This window comes from Aptenodytes patagonicus, chromosome 3, assembly GCF_965638725.1.
Source record: "Aptenodytes patagonicus chromosome 3, bAptPat1.pri.cur, whole genome shotgun sequence".
In the NCBI taxonomy this organism is placed as follows: Eukaryota; Metazoa; Chordata; class Aves; order Sphenisciformes; family Spheniscidae; genus Aptenodytes; species Aptenodytes patagonicus.
In genome coordinates, this window is record NC_134951.1 from 47,159,741 (window position 1) to 47,178,692 (window position 18,952).

General features: G+C 41.7%; 1 protein-coding gene across 8 annotated transcripts in view; it reads left to right on the forward strand.

Moving 5' to 3' along the window:
• The window catches only part of KLHL32 (kelch like family member 32), a 127,572-nt gene extending 109,093 nt beyond the window's left edge, over window positions 1-18,479 (forward strand). For 2 of the 8 annotated variants that reach the window (XM_076333267.1, XM_076333268.1), the window contains 5 exons: window positions 851-1,577; window positions 10,499-10,557; window positions 12,974-13,166; window positions 15,211-15,305; window positions 17,131-18,479. In XM_076333267.1, the coding sequence (XP_076189382.1) occupies window positions 851-1,577; window positions 10,499-10,557; window positions 12,974-13,166; window positions 15,211-15,305; window positions 17,131-17,292 (1,236 nt within the window). In that variant the 3' untranslated portion in view covers window positions 17,293-18,479. Of the gene's footprint in view, window positions 1-850; window positions 1,578-8,492; window positions 8,571-10,498; window positions 10,558-12,973; window positions 13,167-15,210; window positions 15,306-17,130 lie in introns of those variants that run through there. The other 6 variants (XM_076333270.1, XM_076333271.1, XM_076333269.1 and 3 more) reach the window with 5 other exon arrangements.
• Window positions 18,480-18,952: the final 473 nt, after the last annotated feature.

Consider the following 18,952-nt stretch of genomic DNA (forward strand, 5'->3'; position numbering starts at 1 on the left):
GGATAGCTGAGCATGGGGATGGTTTTCCTGAGGAAGTTTGAGTATTTTCATCACTGGAGGTTTTCAAGAACAACTTACACAACCGTTCTTGAAATGGTTTAGGCCCTTCCTAGCCTCTTTTTAGACCTGGTTGGATTCAGTATGCTTTATGTTTGATTTTTGGCTGTTGATTCCAGCTGCAGTTGCTGAACAGTTTTAGAGTCTTCCTTGCCGCTTTCTGTCAGTCCCAAACCAGCAGAGCCTTTTCTCTGCTTCTCTCTTTTCTGGTTTAATTTCTGGTCCCTTTACACCACTCTCCATGAATAAAATAAATGAAGAAGGAAAAAAATATTGAAGGATTCAGTATGTATTTTGTTATATTCCTTCAATATTTTGTCATAAATAGAATGAAAGATGGAGGGGAGAAAGGGCTTTTCTAGTCAACTAACTGTAATCTTACTTTTCTTTCTAGTGTGCCCATGGTCTCCAGTGATCACATAGTCCCTGCATTTATGCTATTGCTCCAGCAGCTTGATTCTGGGATATTGTGGTCTCCTACAGCATCGCTAACAGTTTGCACAGCAAGAATATTGCATAGCAGTATTGCAATCTGACAATGCTGTGGAAGTTCTTTAGGGGGACTGGTGCAATACAAAGCTTTTATGTATATTATAGGTGGAGTTTTAGTAGGTATCTTTTATGTTCACTCATACGCATTCATAACTACTTTTTATATTGATTGATATCACTACTGAGGCAAGTATATAGCTCTTCCTGGAATGCAAGCACAGTTTTCAAAAGACCAAATTTTGACAGAATTGTACACAAATAATTGGTGTCTTGTTTTTCCCTTCCTTCCCCCCGCTTTTAGCTGGCTGTGAGGTGGTTGGAACACAACTGCCGCTACCAGTACATGGATGAACTTCTCCAGTATGTCCGCTTTGGCCTTATGGATGTGGATACACTGCATACCGTAGCTCTTTCTCATCCTCTTGTCCAAGCTAATGAAACTGCGACAGCACTTATTAATGAGGCCTTGGCTTACCACCAGAGCGTCTATGCACAGCCAGTTTGGCAAACCAGAAGGACAAAACCTCGCTTCCAGTCAGACACTCTTTACATTATTGGTGGGAAAAAACGTGAAATCTGTAAAGTGAAGGAATTGCGATACTTCAATCCGGTAGATCAAGAGAACGTTCATATCGCAGGGATTGCAAACTGGAGCGAGCTAGCGCCTATGCCTGTAGGGAGAAGCCACCACTGTGTTGCTGTCATGGGAGACTTTCTTTTTGTAGCTGGTGGAGAGGCAGAGCACTCCACAGGGCGCACTTGTGCGGTGAGAACTGCCTGTCGGTACGACCCCCGCACTAACTCTTGGGCTGAGATAGCTCCAATGAAGAACTGTCGGGAACACTTTGTGCTGGGAGCAGTGGACGAATACCTCTATGCAGCAGGGGGCAGAAATGAATTGCGTCAGGTGTTACCTACAGTGGAACGCTATTGCCCCAAGAAGAACAAGTGGACCTTTGTACAGTCCTTTGATCGATCCCTCTCATGCCATGCAGGATATGTGGTGGATGGTCTTCTTTGGATATCAGGTAGAAAACGTTTCACACAGTTTGAGGTACTAACAAAATACCAAAATACTGTCTTGAATGAAACTAATAAATCTTCTTAGGTTTATATGTCAGGATAACTTTTGTCTTAGGAGATGGGTGTTTCAACGAATTTAAGCCTGGAAGCATAAAATCAAGCCTGATTAGAAGTATAGGAGCATAACATATCTATACAATATTTTTTGTCTGCTAAATATCTCTCTGTGTTTCCAAGCTGCATATATCATATGTGCTATCTCCAGTTGCCATTCATAAATCACAGTGAATCAAAATGATAATGCACTTTTGGACGAATTTCAGATGACAAATTCTGTGTGCTTCCTTAAAAAAAAAAAACAACCAAGACCCAGTTTCTGTAGTACGATCTGGTATCACTGCATTTATTCCTGATAATGAAATGGAGAATTAAGTGCTTGTTGGCTTGTGTAGATCCAGGGCTTGAAGGCAGGTGTACGAGGATATTGTAACAGGCCAAGATGACCTTTGTTAGAAATCATGCACGGCTCTGTCCATAACAAGTGCACAGGACTGCCTGATGTAATAATCATAGCTTTATGGCACAGATACATGAAAGTATAGGCCTTGTAATCTTAAACTAACGTATCATTTGCAACTCAGTCTGATGTAGTTTTTATTTTACATGTGCACATTGATGTAATGGAGTTGGGGACATTGTGCCATCAATCTTTGTAGTGATTTTTCTGTTATTAGTTGCTTTGGTACAAGGTGCTGTCTACAGAAAATTTGACAGGGAAAAAAAACCCCACCTTTTAGTAAGAAGTGTGTCACGGAAGGTTATAAAGTTGTAATATTTATCAAGGAAGTTAATGAGTAAATGGGGCCAGCCCTTGAGAAAAATGTTCAGTGATTGCCATCTTCACTGTATATACCCCTCTAGGGATTTTAATACAGTCTGGGATCCCTCTGGTGAAAAGATGGTATATGAATGAAAGATTAAGTCAGCTACTTAGGCCTTTGCTGTGCTTCTGCTCAGGGAAGTTGTTGAGTCACCATCCCTGGAGGTATTTAAAAGACATGTAGATGTGGTGCTTAGGGACATGGTTTAGTGGTGGACTTGGCAGTGCTAGGTTAACGGTTGGACTGGATGATCTTAAAGGCCTTTTCCAATCTAAATGATTCTATGATTCTCGAAGTACATCATTTAGGTTAGCAGAGCTCCTTGCAGATGTATCTTTCTGCCCATATGGATTAAGTGCCTTATGGGAATGGATTCCCAAGTATTGGCGGGGGAGGTAGCAGGTATCTATTTTTATACATATACACTAAAATAATGAATAATGACTTTGGAATTAAAAGCATGACAGAACACACAAAATCACCGAGATCCCTGGCAGGTGCTTTGGGTTGTTTTCTTCAACAGCTGGCATCGAAGGAGTCTTGTAGAGTTTGTGCTGTGTGTTAATCCTGAAGTGTGCACATGGTGGGCTTTGAGACCCAGGTATGGTACAGAAACAGGGTTTCTGTTTTAGGGTACCAGCTGGGTGTGTTCAGAGCATTACCCTGTTTATTCACTACCTTTCCTATTTTATCAGTGGAGAGAGATGTGTGCCTGTGATGGGCAATTCAAATACATGGATGCTACTACTGCTGTGTCTTGTTGGTGTGTCGTCCCCCCCCGTCCCGTGTGTCCCCCCCGCCTTGTGGTTTACATTTGTCAGTCTCTATTTATGAAAAACAGGACTTTTTAGGAAGAAATTGTGTTAAATGTATTCATATAAAATAATTGAACGAGCACTAGAAACATCCATCAGAGTATGGTCCTTGCTCCAGTATGTGAAAAAAGTAGTATTTGTTTCTTAATTTTTTTTTTTTGAGATTTTTAAGTCAAATGTGGAACTGGCTGAAGATTACTTTTAATCTTTCCAGGTATGCTAGGAAAGGGAAAATTATGCTGAGAATTAATTAATGTGCTTAGTTACGTAAGTGAAATGCATGCCTTGCCTGTGTGTTTAAATACTATCTGCATTTATATAATGAAGCAGTGTGATATTCTGTTCAAGGATATGCCTCTAATACAGCTATAGAATCAGGGGAAGAGGTAAGTGGAAGCCTATTAGATGAACTCTTTAAAACTGGGCAAAACAACAAAAAATATATTATCTGTATGGTTCCATTTATATTTAAAAATGCTACTGCCATAACTTCCATTGTAAAGTCACAGTAAGGAGCAATGTTTTGGCAGTGGAATAAGATAGACAGGACTTTTCGGTTGCATTTTGTATAGTTTTGAGAAAATGCTTAGCAGTTTTGAGTTGCTAGATTCTGACAGGTTATTATGAATTACAGAGCATTCTATGCAATACTTCAGTAGGGTATTGATCTGAATTACGTACTCACAGATTGAAAACTGGGTTCTGTGTATTGAAGAGAGTTATTTTATAAATAAAAGTAGATGGAGATGCAGTAACTGTAGCTAGCTTCCTATAATTAATTGCTTAGGGCTAGAATGTAGCTTGCTGTACGTGTATATTCAGGGGCGGGGGAATAGTACAGAGAGATGGTTTATTGTTCCAAAAATATCAGTAGTCACTGCACAAAAAAATCCACTGTTCATCATCAAATGTAAAGTGTTAGCATAAGAGTAATCAGTAATGCAGGAGGGAACCTAATTTTGAAGTATGTGGCCTAAAATTAAGTAATTAAAAAAATTAGTCTGAGTTAGGGATGTTTCTGAGCTGTATCCCTGCTGCTTTTTCTGGGAAATCGGGTCATCAGCAAGAGCTCTCAAAGTCAGTCTGCTTCTACCAGCTGGCAAGGTAACCATGAAAATGTGCCCAGTTTTTTAGTAAGTGAATAAATTAAATAGTGATGATATAAGTTTCTAGCCCTTGTATTTGTGGAGAGAGTCATCAAAACATGACCCGCACACAGATCATCTACTTATTCTATAGCCAAAGCATCAGCGCCTCTGCTATGGCCCGTTGTCTTCTAAAGGCTTTGCTGATCAAAAGCTGACTAGACTTAAGGGGTTTCTCTTATTATTGTTATTATTGGGATTCATTGTCGGCTTTACTTTGCTGCTCCTTTGGGACAAATATGAGAAGGAATAAAAAATAATAAAGCATAAAATCATGGCAAAGGCAGCAGGGAAGGGAAGTGTGTTAAAATGCTGTAGGCACACGCTGGCAGTAGGAGATGGGTGGCCGGTGACAGAGGGACTCCAAAGATGTCACCACCCCTTTGGGGTTTTTAACCTGCCAGAAGGCTCAGAGGGAGCCTTCTGCACTCTGGAACTAGTCAGACCCTCTGGTCAGCACAAGTGGGTTCAGTTCTCGAGTTTTCCGAGCTCCATATATTGTGGAACATTTTATATTTGTGTCATTATTTTTTCTCATCTTTTTTTTTTATTTTTTCACAGCCTGCATTTTATTTTATATTCTTATTTTAAAAAGTAGATGAGAATTCATTAAAATAAGTTTTCTATATTGACAGTACAGCATCAGGCAGATGGTTTTGAAATTTTATAGAAAGATTAATCTTACAGGCCCCAGTTAACATCTGACACCGTGACCCATTTCACAAACGAATTGCATGCCACATGCTTGAAAAGTGAAGTATTTGAGTGAAAGAGAAACAAAATGCTCCAAACCCTTTGGAGTTCAACATTACTAACGATCATTCCCTATAAAAGCAGGGAAATATTTTCCATAAGAGTGAGAACTTGAACTATGCCCGTTTCCCTGCATCCTCCGTGGTGCGCACATGCAAATCTGGAGACCTACTTTTCTATACACGTTAACCTTCCTCCTCCCGTATAGGTGTGGTCCCCGTGGGGACAGAGAGGGGCAGGGAACCTCTGCCAGGCAGTTCAGCTCTGGGCCATTCCTGCACTTGCAGCTGGGGATAACGAGGCTTTCCCTCTGCCTCAAGTGCTCAAGAGATTAGCACATGAAAAGTCTTCTCGAAAGCAAAGTATTATGCTGCTGTTTCGCAGAGGTCTGAGTTGCCTGACCTTAAGTGTGTCAGCTAAAATCACATCCTGACGTGCACATGGAAACTCAACTTGGGGGGGGATAAACAAGCCAACCCCACCCCGTACAGTTGCTTCGTATTTAACAGCTTTTTCTTCAAAATTCAAGATTCTTTTTTTATCATTATTATTTCTTCCCTAACGGTGGAGATTTTGACCAAGGAAATGATGGAGACCACATATCTTGGAGAATTATTCTGAGTTTGCAAGTGGTTTTGGGGGAAGAGTATTACCTTACTATCAGTATGCTGTTTGTTGTGAGGAGAAGAAAATTTTTTCTCAGTAAATGCCTATAAAACTGTTTTATGAAAAATAGATCTGGAATAAATAGGAATCTACAGTGTCTAACCATCTGTATATGGAACAGTGTTTCTTCATTATTATTTTTATTATTATTATAATATTTGAAGAAAGATAATGGATCTCACACCTTTCAAGCATGGACATTATAGGTGTGATGCCATTGAGTCTCCTTAGATTGAATGTAAACATCAGGTTTTAATGGTTTTTAAAAAAAGAACCCACAAACAAACTAGGGCTTGTGTCCCTCTTGTTTGCAGCTGTATTGCATCCGAGGTGGAACAGTGTTAATTAGAGCTGCTGGTGGTGCCTTCCAGGGCACTCGTTAGGGTGGGAGAATACGTTTCAGCTCAGCTGTCCTCACTGCACTTGGACTGGCTGAAGTAAAAGGCAACGGGCTTGCATGTTGAGGAAGGATTATCTTGTGTGTAACACACAGACACGTAAGAAAGGAGAAATTTCTGTTTTAAAATAGCAGAGCACCTTGGGGCGAATGTCGTGGGTTTCTATATATTCCCTGGATTTGCTGGAAGGAATACACGTGGGAGCTTTTTGCCAACGTGTAGTTTTACACGTCTCCCAGCAAACTCGGATTCGTGCGTGCAGCCTAGCACTGGGGACTTCAGAGAGAGTTGTGAGATTTTCTGGGGGATTTCAATTGGATTAGGTTTCTCAAGTCATATGGGGGTCTTACTAGGACATGTTATAAATATGGATTATAAATTTTCGATTGGGAAAATGGTGTTGAATCTACTGCCTCCCGCCCTTCTCTTTTTGGAGGTGTCTTTATTGAAGGTGCTTTTCAGTGCAGTTTGTGGGCTGTTCGGGGGACTGTAACAAACCAAAATATGTCCCATGTGTGGGGAAGGGCTGGAGAAGGCGGGTCTTGGACTCCTCCAGGACCTCTCCATGTAGAGGGGCACTGTTGCATGAATTGGGAACTTACGGGTCTTGGAGGGCTTAAAAAGCAGGGTTTACAGCCTGCAAGGGAGTGAGCAACAGTGATTGTGGCAGTGTAAAAACATTGTAAGCCCATGGGTTGGATGCTGGGCTTCCTGTGCATGTGTTCTCGCAGCTGTGAGAGCAAGAAAGACACAGGCTTGTCCTGAAAGCAGTTCTTGCCTTCTGGAAACTCTAGTCCTCAAAGCAAGCTGCTCATGTCAAAGTGGTGCAATCATCGCTCTCAGTTTATAAAATGCAGTGAGCGCTGACCAAACTGTAAATTTTCTGCCGTTTACCCAGCTAGACTTTTTTTCTTCTCTTTCCTTAACTGATGGATTATTACCACAGTAGCTGCTATTGCTTGAAATCAAAATTAATAGCATGATTTGTATTTTTAAATACTTCTCTTCAAGTGTAGTTATGATGCCTCCCTGCCTTTCCCCTCCTTTCCACATAGAAAGCACTGCAGAGAAGTTTAAGAAATTATCTCAGAATTACCCCATTTTTTTCTGAGAAAGAATGTATTATTTTTAGTACCATTTAAACTTTTTTTTTCCTTTTCCTATTTTTTAAGAGACATATTGCTCTTCTTTTGCCCTTTCCCAGCTGCCTGGAGGATTTTTAAAAAAATAGTTCAAGAGGACATTGCAGACTTGTTACATTTGAATTTTGGCAGAAAATTTTAAACTTTTGCTATAGCACTTCAAAGTTAGGAGGAACTTGAGTTTGAAAATTGATGCAGATATAAGATGGCATATTTAATGACAGATGTATCTATAGAAACCTGTTAAGATGCAGATTATCCCCCTGGGGAGGGGAGATCAAAACTGCCAATCTATAAAATATACTTGTTAGGGGAAGGCATGGAATCTATCTCTGCGAGCACTTTGATTGCAGGGGACAGTGTAGCAGCATGTGGCATCATAACCTAAGAGCAGGCAAATCAGCTTGATGACTTTCAAAGCCAAGAATACTGCTGGAGGCAAGGGTACTCCAGTCTAGAAGAAATTAAAACATATAGAGACTGTTATTAATTCCAGATCTATTTTTGTGTAGTCAAATCTGTATGCAAATCCTTAGCATCTCATTTTGGCAGATTAATCTAAAAGTGAAGAGCGGTATGTGAAGGGAATGTAATGATAAAACACCACAGATGAGCAATATTGCAGGGGAAAAAATGTAAGCTGTGTACTTGATATGAGGGGCTCTTTGTGAAGAGAGGCAAATAATTTTGCTTATTTGATTATTTCATTATTTTATAAGGAAGCAACCCCCTTCTTTCTCTTCTTCCTCCACATATTTCCCCCCAAAGTAAGGTGTTCTTTCTGAATGGAAATACAAGACCCAGCATTGTGTTTCCAATGCATCTCCTGTAGTTTAACATTCTGGAGGTAATCATCCAAATAACTACGATTTTTATTTTTCAAAATACTAATCTGTCACCTCGTTTTTAAACATTACGCTAGGAGTGAAAATAACTACGTAAAAGAAAATCAAGTTACAAAACAGATAGTAGAAAAGATTGTTTTGTGCATGTGGCTGATGGCCACTAACACTGTGACGGCTGCACAACAGTGTAGAGACAAATAACAGATTGTGAGATTAGATACGGGAACAGTCATTGCTTTCCAATGCGTGTTCTTGCGTGTGTACTTCACAGGTGCTGTGATGGGCAGTGCGTGGCATAGTGTGATGGAAACAGTTTGGAAAGACTACATCTCATCTCGGCTGTCTCGTAGCCTGTAAGCATCTCTGAGCTGGGAGCTTGTGCTATCGTTCATGTGTAGGGGCCCCGGTACAGGCTGGTACTTGCAGAGGTGCGCCCAAATAACAGCGTTATTCCTCCCTGCTACTGCGGTTGAAGACAAGATTCTTGAATAGATTTGTCTGTAGTTTCTGCTATTCATTGATGGGATTTTTGGCCTCACTCAAGTTATTTGAAGTGATCAGAGCGTACATCTATGTTAGCAAGTAGCTAAGCCCAGTAGGACAGATCAGCAGACAAAACCTTGGTGCCCGGTTCTCTATATCTACTCCATGTACAGTTCACATTTTTTGCTTTGGACTAGATTTATTTGGTCCTCTGGACCAAACATTCCCAGTGCTCAGCTGGTACAAAACCATCCTAAAGACCAGTTATTATTTCACACCCTTATCCTGGTTAGGAACTGGACCACAACTGGTGCACATCTGGAGTAGAGATTCTGGTTTAACTTGAATGCACACCAGTACTGCCCTGCAGCCTGAAATGACGTGTGAGAGGTGGGGGAGTCACTTCAAAATCACAGTATGGCTCTGAACCAAAATGCTGTGCTAGGTGCAGCTGGAGGCTGGCAAAATGAGGATTCTCCAGCACGGAGGCATGTTAAGAGTGGTTGGGGATAAAAGAAAAAACCCAATGTGCTCAGTAGGACTGGGCCATAGCTCAGCTGGCAAACTGCTCTGCCACTTCTCTGTCTGAAACAGGGGATGTCCTCGCAAAAAGCAAAGCATAAACAAATATAATGACAGATGAAATTCCTTCCTCTCATTGCTGTGGATTTTGTCCGTCATTGGCACATGCTTTTAAACTGTAATATAAAAAGTTTGTCTGTCAATATGAGTTTCAGTGGTGCGTGGCCGCTGGTGTGCCCTAGTTAAGTCCAGACCTTCTGGTAGGATGAAAAGCGAAGTGCAGCTTGCAGGCGTTATTTCTGGTCCCATCTTCCCATGGGCCCAGGGTGGTGACAGAGGGGGGACTGGGACCTGTGGCAGTGCTGCAGTGACACCACATCCCCAGGAGGCTTGAGCACACTCAAGAATGTGTTTACGCTGGTAGGATTACAGACTTAAGACTGGAGAATTTTTCCACCAGTTTACTCAGTGAGATTTGCCATTTAAATCCAATAGAGTACAGGATGATCAGGGATTAAACATCTACTGTGTTGAGGTAAATAGTTGGTTTGCAGCATCTACTTGGATCAGGCTCTATTCCAGGCTTTTCTGAGGTGCTTTATACCTTGCTTTCCAAACATTATTGAAAGGTACATATGCTAAATGGTGGTGTTGTTTCTGGTCACTATGGAGGAACCTCCCAACATAAGTCTACAACTAAACCAGGAGATGTTCTCTCTGTAATACAGACTAAATACAGAATTTCCTTCAAGTATATAGGTAAGTGCAGTTGCACAGACAGGGTTGCGCTATGCTTTCCAGCTGACAGTGGTGTCCCACGTCATGCTCCTCGTTAGGCAGAGCTCCTCTCCGACCTCTTCCTTCTCTCTGATGCAAGCCCACCTCCTCCTCCTTTAAGCCATGTCACACACTGCGCGCTCCTTGGAACAGGGACGGGTTTTATCTTCATGTATTGACAATGGCTGGATGCACAGTCATTTATAAACAGATCAATTTTCATCTTGTTTTTAGCCCATAGAATTAGCTTTACAAAGGAAGTGTGTGGGGGTGTGGGTGTGTTTCTTGTTGCTGTTTTGTGTTTCTAGATGTTTGACAAATGTGCTATTTCTTACCTTGTAACCGGATTAAAAAGTGCAGTGGAATGTAAGCCTAAGTGGTGGTATGCAATGTAATTATGTCAGCAAATGAACCCTAGAATTGGTTATTTTGCTGTACCTGATCTTGGTCCTGGTTTTGCTTATACAAAAAAATGTAACCTGTATAAACTCTTTCATAGGAGGAGTAACAAATACTGCACAGTATCAAAACAGGCTCATGGTCTATGATCCGAAGCAGGTGGGTATCTGTGTTGTATGTGTTTTTCTCATATGTTTTGCTTCAAACAGGTCTCTTAGCAAACATATCCAAAGATTTTGTAAGGCTAAAAATGCTGACCATTTGAATTAGCAGTGTTTTAAATTCACTTTTTAGTGATGTATGAGTTTAACAGAGTAACAGAGACCCTGACTCTTTATTATATTTTTTAAGCCTGTAGGTGTTAGAAACATCTAGATTAAATACAGACATGTGCTTTAAATCCCCTGTATTTATCAGTATTTATTTTGCTTGTTCATTTTTTGGTAATCCAGCAGCCCAGGGCAATGTATACTCAAAGTCAGTGTCACAAAACTGCTCCTTGTCATTGGCATTTCTGCTTTGAATTGCATATATGGGCTTTTTGTTTTCTGCATACTTTCAGAACTATACTACCTGGCCGTGACTTATTCTGCTGACTGCAAGGGTGCCTATCATTTCATTACCCAAGCACCTAAAATATCTTTTAGGGATTATTTCATACATTATGTATGTGTTTTGATTAGGTTAGCATGGCTCAGTAACCATTTCAGAGGGTTAGGGCACAGTTATGCCCTCTTGCTTGTATTAGGAATTAAAAGTCCTAAGCTTGCAATCAGAGTTGCATAGCCTGATTTACACCCGTGTGGAAGAATATCGACTTTGCTGATTGTAGGATAGGGGCTTTGATTGCTGTATTTGGAACCAAATTGTGTCAGGAGATACTTCTATGTGGTTCCCACTAACTTTTTAAAGTATAGCAAATATGGGTCCTGCAGCAGAAAGCAGGCAATGACACACCTGCCTCTTTCTTTTCGAGGTACAGTTTTATGCATCGATTGTACAAATCCTGATTCGGTCCTAAATCCAAGTAGTAATTACAGGCAGCAATCTTACTTTGCTTATGAGGGGGACACTGTTTCTCTGTTGTGTATCTTTCGCTTTGATTCTTTACTTGCTGACGTGAAGGTTGCACCCCAAAATACCAGTGGCAGGGCTACTTCAGCGTGCCCTGTTGATGGTGAGAAACCCGGCCTGGCGTGTAAAGAGTTACAGAGGAAGTGTGTGCTCGCATTCTTCAAATGAGGTCGGCTTCGTGTTTGTACACACAAGCTCTTTTTAAAAATTCTGCTGGCATATTGTTTACGGTGGGTACTGGAAACCATCACATCTGCTTGCATCTCGCACAGAATCTCAATAGCTCCATCATTCAGCACCAGCGCTTGCTTCTGCGCGAGGCCTTTGTGGCGAGTCGATAATGCCTGCCATCTGCCACAGAGCACACAGCTACCTGCCAACAAGCCGGCTGGGGTGACCTCTGCTTCCCCGCCACTGATTAGTATTCACACGCTGGCTTATTAGAAATGACCCCACCAGGCCCCTCGGTTTCTTTGCCTTTGCAGTGCTTTGCGGCTCACCTGGCAGGCACTGCAGTGGAGGAAGCTAAAGATATAATCAGGGGATGCAGGCAGGCTTTGCAAAGCAGATGGTGTCTATAGTCTGGTGTTAAGAGACTGGACTACTAATGCAAACATTAATGCCTAATATTCAACTATTAGACGTTGAAATGTATAGCTATATATTGTGGAGGTTAAAAGGCAGTAGTATTAGAGGCTCTTGAGTTACCGCAAGCGGTAGCACGTGCAACACAAAGAATTTCCTCACTGATTTTAACTTCCTCCACTTAAATAAATTAATCTTATCCATTGCCAGGTTGTTTGATTTGGCAAACCTAGGAGAAGCAATTGTTTTCTTAGGTTTAAAATACTGTGCTTTAATCCCTCTTCTTCCGTGTCCTCTTGCCCCTCCCCTGAACAGGTAGAATTCTTGAATGTTGTTAGCCAGGGTGAAAAATATGCAAAAGGATGTTACTTTGTAAGTGCCCGCAAATACAGGGTTAGCATTAAACCAAATACGTGAATCATTTGAGAAGATTCTTTAGGAAATTATTTTTCCCTGTTGCTTCATTCCCCAAGGATAAGATGAAATAAGCTTCTGAATAACAAAAGGTAGAAGAATCTCTCTTCTCTTATAACAGAGCTAGTTGGTATAGATAATTTTAGCGCTGTATACAAAGGAGACATCTAATAGTCTTGCTTAAGGAGAATTTGCTACTGAATTACAGAGAAGAAAAAAAGCTTTGAAATCTGATGAGCTAAACAGAAAAAATACAGAGCAAGAAATACTATTAAATTAATGAATTTAAATTTGAGAACTGTAAACCACGCGTTGAAAGTCCAGTATGTCTAGTCAGTGTTATAACCAACATGCATGTCTAACATATGAACAACACAAGTGTACGCACTTGTGATTTCTGGCCAAGGGTAAGGAGAACACTGCTAACATACTGCTATTATTGTACTACTAATATAGGTACGTCGTTGAGCAGTGCTGAGACAAGTTCTTTTTTCCTTTCCAGAATAAGTGGTTAAGCCGTAGCCCGATGTTGCAGAGGAGAGTGTATCACTCCATGGCTGCTGTCCAAAGGAAACTTTATGTGTTAGGTGGGAATGATCTGGATTACAACAATGATCGGATCCTGGTTCGGCACATAGACTCCTACAGCATAGATGCTGACCAATGGACGCGCTGCAGCTTCAACATGTTGACAGGCGAGTATTGTACACCAAAAGAGGAAACTTGCTACTATTAGAATAAAACATCAATTCTTTTCCCTTTAGAGGCCTTTATTTTGTGGAACTCCATGACCTTGCCTCAATTGCCTCTGATTTAGGGGCCATCGTTGGCCAACAAGACACTTTTAATTACTGTTCTGGCATTCAGTGTTCTACAAAACATTTGTCTTAGGACATTGTAGGATAAATTTTTAAGAAGGTGCACATAAATGTTATTTAATTAAGCCATCAAAAATTCCTTGTCGTAGCATTACCAGTACTTATTTTTGATTTTCCAAAAGCGTGCCTGCACTGATAGATTTAGCTCCCTGTTTGAGTGTTCACAGGCAGATCCATCTCTACCATGATATCATTTTGTAGTGCTTCCTGCTGGCATTATAGAGCATTGAACTCCATTAACCATCACTTATTTCTAAGCAATATCTTCTTAATAAATTACCTGAAAGGAGGTGTCTTTGTTGGAATTCTGTCAAGTCAGGGATGACTTGAGTATCTCGATTAGCTATGGACCTGTTAAGTTCCTCCTGACCGTCATTAGGAGGAACTGTTACAGTAGCAACTTGCGGAGCGCTGCGACTCACTGTCCCTGCCACCTAGTCCACCAAATTTCACTGCCACTTGATACAATTCCCAGATGTACTACTCCCTCAAATCCCTGGGAGAGACAGGCACCTGACACGTTCTCAGAGTAGCACCACCAGCAGCTTTGCAGAAGAGGATGCATTTCCAGGACAGCATTAATGTTGGGGCCATTCTCTTGTGCAGCAGACTTGGAGCTCAACTAGCAACAGTATTGGCTGCCAAGAAGTTTCAGCATAGACTGCTACAGGAGTCGTAGAACTGAACCTACCTCACTTTTCATCCTCTTCCGTTTGGCGTTGCATTCATTTCTGAGATCTACCACTGAAAAGGATACAAAGGATGTAGGAGCTTAACTAGCTCAGGATAGCTAGAAACACCGTGTCAGAGAAATGAACGTCTGACAAATAACAGTCACCTTATGTCATTTTCCTCCTGGTAGGTTTAAAAGCTGCTCTAGTGACAACTTTGTTCTTTAAGATATTGCATTGGATTTCTTAATCTCTGGGATCTGGGGAAGGGTTGCTTGGTTTCTGAGTCAGGTCATCAGAGTAGTTCATGGACATTGAGGAGAGAGGCATGGATTAAAAAGGAAGAGTAACAGACTGTCAAACAGAACTAGTTTTTCATATCCCTTTTGCTCTCTATTTAATTATTTTATTGTATTATCTGGAGGAATTGACAGCCTTTGAGAAGGACATAATCTGACTTGCAACTGCAAAAGCGCTGGCACTGCAGGCACCTCTGTTCTGGAGCTGACCCTATACCACTAAATGCTGTGGGATAGTAGCCTCTCCTCAGATATGACCCGGTGGGTTGCTTCCACAGCCTGCACCTTGAGAAGCCATCTAAGCCTTTCTTTGCATCTCTGCAACTGGTGGTAAATGTGCCTGTTGCACTCTGTAGTGCAGATTTTTTTAAGGCTGTATTTATCCTTCAAAACTTCCAAACTTGTTCAGGAGACCGTTGCTATGGGAATGAGCTTGCACTGCAGCTTCTGCAATGCTCACCATACTTGCACCTGGAGGAACAGGGGGATGAACAGGTCCGGGCAGAATGGGAGGGGCGTTCAGCTCTCGGCCTACGTGTCTATCTGGATGTGCATGTGTGATAGTAGCTGAGAGGCAGGTGGGGAGCTTGCCTCTCACCTATGAAATAGCGGCGTACAAAAACCTGTGCCATTGAGAAGACAGCAGATGGTCCCCTGCACAGCCTCAGTGTATTGCTCATCCCGGGTAGCTCTCCGCACAGCACTGTATGGGGCTCCTGCGGAGAGCAAAGAACAGCCCTCGCACTTCACCTTCGCTGCTGCACGTTGTGAATTCTGAAGCAGCCGAGTTACTGCTGGGTGCGTTTTCATCATATGACAGAACTCCAACATTCAGTGTTAAAAGGGTTAATTAAACACTGAAAGTGGTTTCTATTTCCTTTTTTGCTTTAGGTCAAAATGAGTCTGGAGTCGCCGTCCACAATGGTAGAATATATTTAGTTGGCGGCTATTCGATTTGGACAAATGAGCCTTTGGCATGTATCCAGGTGAGTGATTTAGGTTTCTTTTAAAGTCTTTTCCAATAATTTTGCAAGGATACGTTTTGCACAGAGGTTATTCAAAAGGGAAAATGCACGTGAAGTGGAGAGATTAAGGATGTTTCTTATGCAGCCACTGAACCTGCATAAACACAGAGAGGAAATACTGTGGATATTAAAAATATTTCCAGGTGAGCCATTTGATCCAATTATTCTAAGCTATTCTAGTAAAACAGGGTTGAGGAGTCTCCTTTGGCAAGGTTTGGGTAAAATAGTGGGTATATATTCTCAGGTTACACAGTCAAGTTCAAAAGTAAAAAGGTTGCAGAAACGGATGATGGGGGATGATTGGGCTAACAATTTTTCAGCCCGTCTTGTGATTCCCCCCCCCCCCCCCCCCTTTTTCCAAGTTGTCTTTCTGAAGAGCAGCCAGAGTTAGTGAGTTGTTCTTTGACAAAGTTCAGTCAGCCTGCAACCTGCCCTGGCGCTTGTTGCTTCAAAGCTTGAATGGGAGTTTTTTGATCCCTGCTGTAGGCAATAGGTTGTCCGACAAACTCTTTTGCTCTCTCATCTTGTATAAGAGCAGCTTACCTGCAGATCCATGGCTTTCAGATATTCCTGTACAGAAATTAGAAATTCTTATCTTTCTGCATTTTTCTGAGTGAAGCAAATCGGCATCACAGCCATCACTTTGTGACCAGCTGGGCAGTTAGAGACAGAAACTCTTGTTTACATCTCAGTTTCTGCACTTTTGCTGATAAACAACATTTTCATTAGCTTTCAACTAAGCATTTTAGGATTTTACCTCTAAACTGTCCCATAAGGCTAGAAGTTAGACTTAGCATAAGAAAGGAATGTATTACATGTCGAGCTGCTGGTCGTATAATGAACACTTACTAGCCTGAGTTTGTAAAGAATAGATCATGCAAGGTAAGGAGTTAAAACCATGTTCTGGTCACAGTATAATTTTGTTTTACTAAATTGTTGGATACCATACCTAATTATTTTTATTGGAAAAATTCATTCAGAGTGGCTTCACTAGCTGATACACAGTGCTTCAGATGGAGTAATAGCACAATATCAAGGCGGTGGCTGTACTCCCACCAACACGCTCATTTACAATCAGCAGGTACTTTGCAGTATTGCACCTGGGTTTAGATACTGCTTAGTGACGAGTGAAAATGATCCTGGGATCTTGCTTTCTTAAATGGACATTTGTCCACATCCCCAAACTGGTTGTGAACTGACAGCCTGCCCGAGACAGTCCCCACATTAAAGGGAAAAGAAGTATAACAAGTGTTTTGGCAGAGCTGTGTGCGCTGCCCCTTCTCAGTTGTTGGCAGCGTGCCTGGCTTTAACCAGTAAAACTAGCCCTTTTATCTTCAAATTCAGCAAATTTGAGGTTGCTTTCTCCTTTGGAACAAAAAAATCCACTTTTTCCATATGTCGTCATTTTCTTTAAGTCATTCATTTATTTGGCCTTTCCAACTTCGATAGAGCTCCCTTGCTCCCTATATACCACCAAGCTGATAAATGATTCATACTTTGTGGTAACAGTAGCACTTCTGTGCAGAGTACCCTACTTGCATCGTTGCACGTTCTGCCGCCAGGAAGCAGGATCCAATGTCACTGTCTGCTACTGAATGCCTGAGCTAGGATAAGATTTGGGTGATGAGGGCAGCAATAAATTGCCAGATCCATAAATACAACCTAAAAGTGATCTGAAATTACCGTTCTGTTGGGATTAATAGTACATATACGCAGTGTGTGCCAGCAAATTTGTTTCAGCTTTCTTCTGTGATCCCTGAAGTATTTTGTATGCTTTGGCCTGCAGGTGCTGGATGTTAGCAAGGAAGGGAAGGAAGAAGTGTTCTATGGGCCTACGCTCCCCTTCGCTTCCAACGGAATAGCAGCATGCTTTCTTCCAGCTCCTTATTTCACGTGCCCCAACCTTCAGACTCTGCAAGTGCCTCACCACAGGATCGGCACAATGTGAGACACGGAACGTGCACTTCATAAAATCGGAAGTAGAGGGAGGAAAAAAAATCAAACCCTGTGTATGGAAGGGTTTCTCTGGATCAGTGAAAAGAACCAATCCACGCGGGCTGCTGCTTTACCTTCACACATCTGTCTTTAAGTCAGATTACAGTAGGCAGGAAGGAAGCTACAAAAACTGTCTGCAGTTTCTCTCCTCTGCCTCAGATGTAGAAGCATACACGTGAGAGCGTTTGGCATTTCTGCTGGTGACTACTTGCTGCCTGTCTCTACTTCATTTCCTTATGCAACTTCGTAAGGCATTGTGAATGCTTTCAGCTCCTCCTGGGCTGCTGCTCTTTGGAGTCTGCACGTTCAGTTGTTCACCAATGGCACTGTCAAAGCTGATAAAAGCTGTGTTTATGTTGACAAAGATGATATAATACTATGGTAATTATGCAACTTACTTGATACCTTTGGCAAAAAGAATAACAAATGTGTTGACTTCCAATTCCAAACTCCATCGTTTACAGTTTCTCATTTAATAATACTTCATTTGAAATTTAAATACTGCAAAGCAGATTAAAACAAAAATAAAAAACAAACAAGCCCTATAGTATAGGAGGAACAGATAAAAATTGTCTCAGCTGAAAGACAAAGACACCGAAGCGTCGTGGTTAAACCCAAGTCTGAACGGAATGTGTTTGAGAATCTAAAGATCATTTGGGATGTCATTTACCAAGGTCTACTATCAAATAAATGTTACCTTCTGTCATATGATCAATTCCTCCTGACAGCTGCAGTCTTTTAATGGTGGAGAACAGCCTCTTTACTGTATAATTAAAATGTGCCATTTCCTTAATATTTTTAATATCCAGTTTGCAAGGGGTCACCACATTTACAATTATCAACGAACAGTCTCATTTTGTCCAACATATGGTCCCACAAATCACTGGTCTCCAGAGGCTAAACAGGTGTAGAACAATGTCAATATTTATTTATTTATTCTTTCAGTTTATATAGTGTGTCTCTGTTGTGGTTTAACCCCAGCCGGCAACTAAGCACCACACAGCTGCTTGCTCTGTCCCCCCATGGGATGGGGGAGAGAATCAGAAGAGTAAGTGAGAAAACTCGTGGGTTGAGATAAAGACAGTTTAATAGGTAAAGCAAAAGCCGCACACGCAAGCAAAGCAAAACAAGGAATTCATTCACTCCTTCCCATGGGCAGGCAGGTGTTCAGCCATCTCCAGGAAAGCAGGGCTCCATCATGCCTAATGGTTACTTGGGAAGACAAACGCCATCACTGCAAACATCCCCCCCTTCCTCCTTCTTCCCCCAGCTTTATATGCCGAGCATGATGTCATATGGTGTGGAATATCCCTTTGGCCACTTGGGGTCAGCTGTCCTGGCTGTGTCCCCTCCCAGCTTCTTGTGCACCCCCAGCCTACTCGCTGGTGGGGGTGGGGTGAGAAGCAGAAAAGGCCTTGACTGTGTGTAAGCACTGCTCAGCAGTAACTAAAACATCCCTGTGTTATCAACACTGTTTCCAGCACAAATCCAAAACATCGCCCCATACTAGCTACTGTGAAGAAAATAAACTCTATCCCAGCCAAAACCAGCAGAGTCTCCATTCCATACTCCAGGCATACGCCAGTTCACAATAAATACTCTAACCTGTTATA